At 37.3% G+C, this 7,640-nt stretch overlaps 1 protein-coding gene and 1 pseudogene across 1 annotated transcript; one reads left to right on the forward strand and one right to left on the reverse strand.

Moving 5' to 3' along the window:
- Positions 1-416: 416 nt before the first annotated feature.
- On the reverse strand, positions 417-842 carry LOC124891636 (uncharacterized mitochondrial protein AtMg00820-like). Its single transcript, XM_047403351.1, has one exon. The coding sequence runs from the start codon at positions 840-842 to the stop codon at positions 417-419; it is 426 nt and encodes a 141-aa protein (XP_047259307.1).
- A 3,232-nt stretch (positions 843-4,074) lies between these two features.
- On the forward strand, positions 4,075-6,207 carry LOC107872583 (annotated as a pseudogene).
- The last annotated feature ends 1,433 nt before the right edge of the window (positions 6,208-7,640 follow it).

The following is a 7,640-nucleotide window of genomic DNA, read 5'->3' on the forward strand; positions in this document are numbered from 1 at the left end:
CTGAAGTTGATTTGAGGATTTCAATACCTAAGAAGTATTTGAGATTCCCCAAGTCTTTCATCTTGAACTGCTGATGCAACTTGGCTTTTGTTGCATCAATCAATGTTGCATTGCTTCCAGCAAGGAGCAGGTCATCAACATATACAAGAACTACCACTGTGTCATCACCTTGATGTAGAATGAAGAGAGAATAGTCATGAACACTTTGAGTGAATCCAGCATCAAGAAAAGCATGAGTCAGTTTCAGGTTCCATTATCTGGAAGCCTGCTTGAGGCCATACAAGGATTTGTGCAACTTGCAAAACTTGTGCTCTCCTTGGCTTCGGAAACCTTCTGGTATCTCCATGTACACTTCCTCTTCAAGATCCCCTTGTAAAAATGCATTATAGACATCCATTTGATAAAGAGGCCATCCTCTAGATACTGCTACAACAATCACTCCTCACAGTAACCATTTTTTCCACTGGTGAATATGTCTCATGATAATCTAGCCCTTCTTGTTGGCTATATCCCTTGGCCACTAATCTTGCTTTGAACCTTTCCACTTCACTATTTGTAAGATATTTAATCTTGTATATCCATTTGGAACCAATAGTGTTCTTCCCTTTGGGCAGGTCAACAATGGTCCATGTGTTATTGGCCTCCAATGATTGGATTTCTAACTTCATAGCTTCCACCCATCTTTCATCTTTTACAGCTTGTTTAAAATTTTGAGGCCCAGTCAGAGTAGAGAACTTTGATAAGTAACTCTGATATGCAGGTTTCAGTTTACTGTAAGATAGGCTGTTGGCTAAGGGGTACTTGCATCTCTGGGTTTTTGAAGTATCAAAATAATCATGCATTCACACAGGTGGTCTGCTTGTTCTTATTGGTCTACTGGAAGAGGATTGAGGCAGGGAACAGTCATCTTGACATATTTCTTCATGAGTGGTGCCAGGTGAAGTTACACCAGGTATTGCAGTATCAGAGGAAGCTTGAGTCAGGCAAGGCTCAACTTGGCAATCAGAATCAGTATTTGCATCAGATGGAGGTACATCAGGTGGTGCAGTATCAACAAAATCAACATCATCAACATGAATATCCTCTAAAGGAACATCAGCACCAACTTTATCATATGTGGAGACCAGGAAGTCATTGATGTCTTCATTAGTTTTGGAAGTATTTGAATGCTGTAATTTTGCTTGTGATGGATCAAAAGGGAATGAATCTTCAAGAAGCCCAACATCCCTACTCACTAATAGTCTTTTTGAGTGGATGTCCAGTAGCAAGTAACCCTTTTGAGATTCTAAATGTCCTACTAACACAACAGGTTTAGCTCTTTCAAAGAACTTATCACCTTTAGGGACAACAGTTACATAACACAGATATCCAAACACCCTCAAATGAGACAGCCTGGGATCTTTGGAGAATGACAACTGATATGGGCTCTTACTACTCAAGACTGATGTTGGTAACCTGTTCATGATATATACTGTAGCTTTCACACATAATCCCCAATAATTGATGGGCAAATGGGACTGAAACTTAAGAGCTCTAGCTATATTTAATATGTGCCTGTACTTCATCTCAACCACTCTATTTTGCTGTGGAGTGTGAGGACAACTGGTCTGATGTAGAATACCTAGAGACTGAAATAATGTGTGACATTTAGTATTGATAAACTCAGTCCCATTATCAGATCTGATAAACGTTATCACCACTCTAAACTATGTTTTAATCATGGATATGAATGTCTTAATAACTACTATGGTCTCAGATTTTAGCTGCAACAGATGAACCCAAGTATACCTACTATATTCATCCACCATAGTCAAGAAATATCACTTATTATCAAATGTAGATGTTCTATAAGGACCCCGTAAATCCACGTGTACAAGTTTAAAACATGCAGAATATCTAGTAGTACTTGTGGGAAATGACATTCTTGTTTATTTAGCTAGTGGACATACAGTGCATTTATTTAATATATTTACATTATTGTGATTCATCAAAATATCTAAGTCTCTTAAAACCTGAGGAGCTGGGTGCCCAAGTCTTTGGTACCGCAGTCTGCAATTGTTAACAATAACTTCTGCAATGAATCTGCTGTGTTTTGGTCCTTCCTGACCAGTATTATCTTTCCATTCTTATTTAAGATCATATAGTCCACTCTCTTGTCTACCAATCCCCTTCACCTTGCCATTGAAGAGGTCCTAAGATACACAGAAATCAGGATAAAAGGACACAAAGCATAACAGTTCCTTGGTTATCTTAGCAACAGACAACAAATTTAGTCTAAAATCTGGAACAAAGAGGACATCTTTGATCACATAATCTGTAAACATGTAGGCTTCTCCAGTGTGGGAAATAGTGACTTCATCACCTATTAAAGGTGAAATTTGTCCAAATGTCTTGGAACCAAGCTTGTGCTATCTTTGAACAAGTGTCTATGGGAAGACACATGATGTGTCGCTCGTGAATCTACAATCCAACTGTCAGAACAAGCCTTGGATAAAAAACAATTGGTAATACCTGCCATATTGACTTGTTTCATATCCTTGGTATCCTTGTTCAACATGTTCATGATTTGAGTGTACTCTTCATTAGTGAATGCATGAGGTTTTGCCAGTGGTACAAAATTAACATCATGACTGGAACTGGCAGCATCAACTGGTCCTTCTACCATGCTTGCAGTTTGGGAAGACTTGCTACCAATGCTAGTATAGTTGTTACCCCTATTATGTAGTGATAAATTGTTGCCACCAACATTATATGACCTGAAATTTGGAGGAGTATAACCCTGTTTCTTCTTGTTCTTCCAATCATTTGGATATCCTATCAGTTTGTAGCAGTTTTCTTTTGTATGACCTGAGATATGACTGTAGTCACACTTTCTACTCTTGTAATTTGTGTTTCTCTGTCTATAACCATAATTGCGATTCACTTGCATAGCAATAAGTTCTGATCTATCGTGTACAATAAGTGTACATGTTGAGTGCTGTATCTCATCTTCTATGAGCATGGCATAAGCTTGATTGAGAGTTGGAGTTACTCCCTTAAGTAAGATCTGTCTCCTAGCTTGATCATAGGACTCATTCAAGCCACTAAAAAATTGTAGAAGTCTCAGTTGACACATATGCTCTGAGTACTCTTTGGACTTAGGGGAATCACAGCTAGGATTTGGAACTAGAACATCATACTCACTCCACAAGGTTTTCAACTTAGTAAAATAAGCTGAGATTGAATCAGTACCTTGAGAATGCATATTGATTTCACGATGCAATTGATATATGCCCATACGATTCACTTTGTCATATCTTTCCTTCAAATCATCCCAGACTGCGCAAGTATTTATAGCATACACGATCCCAGATAGTAAGCTTTCACTCACTGTATTCATGATCCATGAGAGGACAATAGCATTACCATTTTCCCACTGTTCATGGAGTTCCTCTCTGTATGACTCCTCGTTGAAAGATCCAGTGACAAAACCGTACCTTCTCTTCCCTAAGAGAGCAATTCGCATAGATCGACTCCAAAGACTATAGTTTTCTGAACCAGTTAATTTGATTGGAACTAGTACTGTGCTTGAATTATATGAAGCACCAATGAAGAGTGGATCACTTTGATCAATTTTAGGTGCCATGAATGAAGAAATTTAACTACAAAAATTGACCAAACTTTCAGAGATAAAATAACAAAAAAAACAGAGAACATACAGAGGTCTTAAGAATTCTCTGAGAATATAAGGAAAAAAAATCGAAATACTCTCAGTATTAGGAACCTGGCTCCGATACCATGTGAAATTCAAGCATTACAGCTTGATAATCCATGAACAAGAAAGGAGAAAGGGGAGAGTGAAGTTGGAAATTTTTCTTCATCTGAAAAACTTGTGTTACAATCTGATGTTTTGCCTTATATAGGCTGTGAAAATGATACAAAATATCTGATAACTACCTTCTTCTAGAATATTCTATTTGACACCTCATTGTAACTAACTAATCATTGTCTAGCAACTTTCAACACGCTATACAGCTGGCTCAGCAATATGCTACTAACTAACTGAATATCTACTCCTATCAGTATCACACATCAATGGAACAGGTAGTTGTGTATGAGTCAAAATACAGTAGTGTAGTGTAGCTCTGTTCAATGTATATCATATCTTGAGATCATACTTTGAGCTTGTATCAGTAGTTAAAACATTTTGTGTTCAATGTTCATATTGTCATGTTTTCATCTTTGTAGTCTTTTTCGTATATTTTTATGTGTTCATGGAACGTATTTTCCAACAATTTCTGCAGGTAATGAAGTTTACTTTGTCGTGGATGAGGAAATGGATGCTGATAATCATGTTTATGATGATATGTTATGTTTTCGGGATATTTCCAAGGTACAACCTTTGCAGAAAGATGATCAAGGGGTTGATAGGAAAGCATTTTTTTTCTGACAAGTTGTGTTATTGCAAGAACATAACTGAATTCAGCATAATCGAGTATCCTTTGGTGCGCTATGCACATTGGTGTGGATTGACTACTTCTTTTTCTAGTTGTTCGAAGAATAGAGACGATGCCTGAGCTTTTTCTCCCCTCTGATAACTGAAATACAATAATCTTACTCGGATCAATTTTGTCTACAAATGGGACAACATTTCCGAAGCACTTTCAAATTTGCTTCCGATCAAGAACTTGGAAATGATTCACCTGTTCAAGTTGTTATTTTCAGATATATCATCTAGCAAGTCCATTGATGCCTGACGAATTGCACGCTGAAGAGCAAAGGAACCAACTACTAATGGAAGGGAATGAAAATCACACAGGGAAAGAAGGTAGAATGAAGATACTAACAAAAGAAAATACACTACCCTCACTCAAATGACGAGATTACACTAGCTATGTTGTTGTTTGGAACCATGAAGTATAGTTAGGAAAAAAATGAGGATATGTTTCATTGAAAAGATCTGCCTATAGAATTAAAAAAAGTTGATGATCGAAGAAACATCATTAATATAAATAGTAGATAGCATGTAACTTCCACCTCACCATTGTGATCAAAGCAGCCAAAATTAACTTCCTAAATTTTTTATCCTTGCAATGCACGCTTGCTTATATTAGTATGTGTTGTGTTACCGTCAAAGTGAAAGAAATGACCAAAAATGTAAAATAATGAGAAGTAATTGGTCCAGAAAAAATTATACATCTAATGGTTACCAACAAGAAGAAAACCAAATCAAGTCCAGAAGCTATATAGTTTAAAGAGTTCCTTCACATGCGCGTTCTGTTCTATATTTTTGTACTAAGATTTTGATCTCCTTGCAGGGAGTAGACCTCAAATGTCCTAAAATATATCTCAATAAAGGCAGAAAAGTAAGTTGCAAAACAAAATTAAAGAGAGGAAATCAAAAGGATGTTCAAAATTGTGCGAGAAACACACAAGTTGCCTTTTTTTCGAGTCTGGATTCCCTGTGTGAATCTTGAAATGGACCACAATGGCATTTAGGTGGGCTTCACCGAGCATGCCATTTCTGCAGGTAATGAAATTTACTTTGTCGTGGATGAGGAAATTGATGCTGATAATCATGTTTATGACAATTATTATTATGATGATATGCTTCCAGGATATTTCAAAGCTACAGCCTTTGCAGAAAGATGATCAAGGGGTTGTTGGGAAAGCATTTTCTTCTGACAACAAGCTGTGCTATTGCAAGAACATAACTGAATTCAGCATAATCGAGTATCCTTTGGTGCACTATGCACGCTGGTGTGGATTGACTATTTCTTTTGCTATTTTTTAGAAGAATAGAGACGATGCCTGAGCTTTTTCTCCCCTCCAATAACGGGATACAATAATCTTACTCAGATCAATTTTGTCTACAATGGGACAACATTTCTGGAGTACTTTCAAATTTGCTTCTGGTCAAGAACTCAGAAATGATTCACCTGTTCAAGTGGTTATTTTCAGATATATCATCTAGCAAGTCCATTGATGCCTGGCGTATTGTATACTGAAGAGCAAAGGAACCAACTATTAACGGAAGGGAATGAAAATCACATAGGGAAAGTGTTATCTACCACAATACGGGTATGTAGAATCTGTATAACAGAACAAAAACTTCAACTCATGTTCAAGTATGAACAAGAACACAATGAAGTTTTAAATACCCTCAACACAAGATCAAAAGGACCTTTCCAAGAGGTGTATTTATCTTTCAGAAAATAAAGATGAAACAGAAATGTGTAAGGCCAAGTCGTCCGAATTCACAGACTTTTCTTAAGGAATAATTCCCCTCACTGTTCCCGAGGTTATAGAATCTTCCTCCCAGGATAAAATGGCCTTCAATCCGACTATAGCGGTACCTCAAATAGGCGGATTCTTCGAACACACTCACGGTTTGAATGATCACACTTAGAGTATTTTTAAGACAAGAAGAATGTTTTGTTATCTGAAAATTTCAGTATTTTCTCTGTCATAAACCTGTGGATGAAACCAGGTTTATATAACCACTAGATGCCCCTTTGAAAAGGTGGCATTGGTTCATAATAGAGGTGTGTGACTCTTCCTAAAAATGCATGTCTATTCATTTAAAACAATGCAGTATTTTTCTGAAACAATGCACTGGTTCACTGAAACAGTGTGTATTTTCGTTGAAGAGTAGCAACTTTCTGAAACTCTGCAATCTTCTGTAACAGAAGCAACAATCTGAAATAGTGCAACCTTCTATAATGGAAGCAACAATCTGAAAATTTTTACTGTATTTTTCCTTGGCATTCAAATAAATTTTGATCGATCATTTTCCAAATCCAAATCCAAAGCCGAAGCCGAGCGAGCGACGACGACGACGGCGCGAGACATCATTTATTTCTTGCCTCACTTGCCATGTGGAGTAAGTGTTTCTCATTATAAACACTCTCACGTTCTCTTCTTCCACCAATGTGGGAGAAAGAGTAAACTTGACATTTTGGGAGTACACTTTCCATTTTTAGTGTCTCCTTTCCTCCACCCTTTTACTCTCCATTTTTTCATTCACACCCTTTCATTACTATGAACCCAAAAATCCCCCACATGAATGGGAAATGGCTATTTTTCATAAAACTTTTACGGACAAGTATGTGATCATCAAGCAAAGACTGATTACATCTGGATAAGTGGGTTTCCCTTTGAACTTTCCGTAGTGAACATGCATCAGATGCACTTGGTCAATTGGTAGATTTGATATCTTTGAACCGTCGAGCTTTAATGTACACCTAGACAACACATGTCTCACAACCAGCCTTTTACCGTTTATGATTCTTACGGTTTTATTTCTTTCATCCATGAACACGTCTCGGTTTTTATGAGAGCTTAGAGAATAGGCCTTTACTAACATTCTCTTTGAAGCGGCTTCCACTTCACCCAAACATAGGTGATTTCTAAACGTTCAATCCTGTAGATTAAACTATTTGGTCAAATTTGCCAAATTTAGATAATCATTAAAAGACTTTTCACCTTAAGTCTTATCCTTGTTTACTATACATTGTCTACATCATGAGAATGAGTTGGGTAATTGACAATGTTGAACCTGTCAGACACAACTTTGTTTGACCTCCTTGAACCTAGCTCTTGGGATCTCCAGTCTGCTAGGTAGAGTTACCGCCATGCTGACTTGTCCTAGGCCTTAAATC

The sequence above is a fragment of the Capsicum annuum genome, chromosome 1 (assembly GCF_002878395.1).
Source record: "Capsicum annuum cultivar UCD-10X-F1 chromosome 1, UCD10Xv1.1, whole genome shotgun sequence".
Classification (NCBI taxonomy): domain Eukaryota; kingdom Viridiplantae; phylum Streptophyta; class Magnoliopsida; order Solanales; family Solanaceae; genus Capsicum; species Capsicum annuum.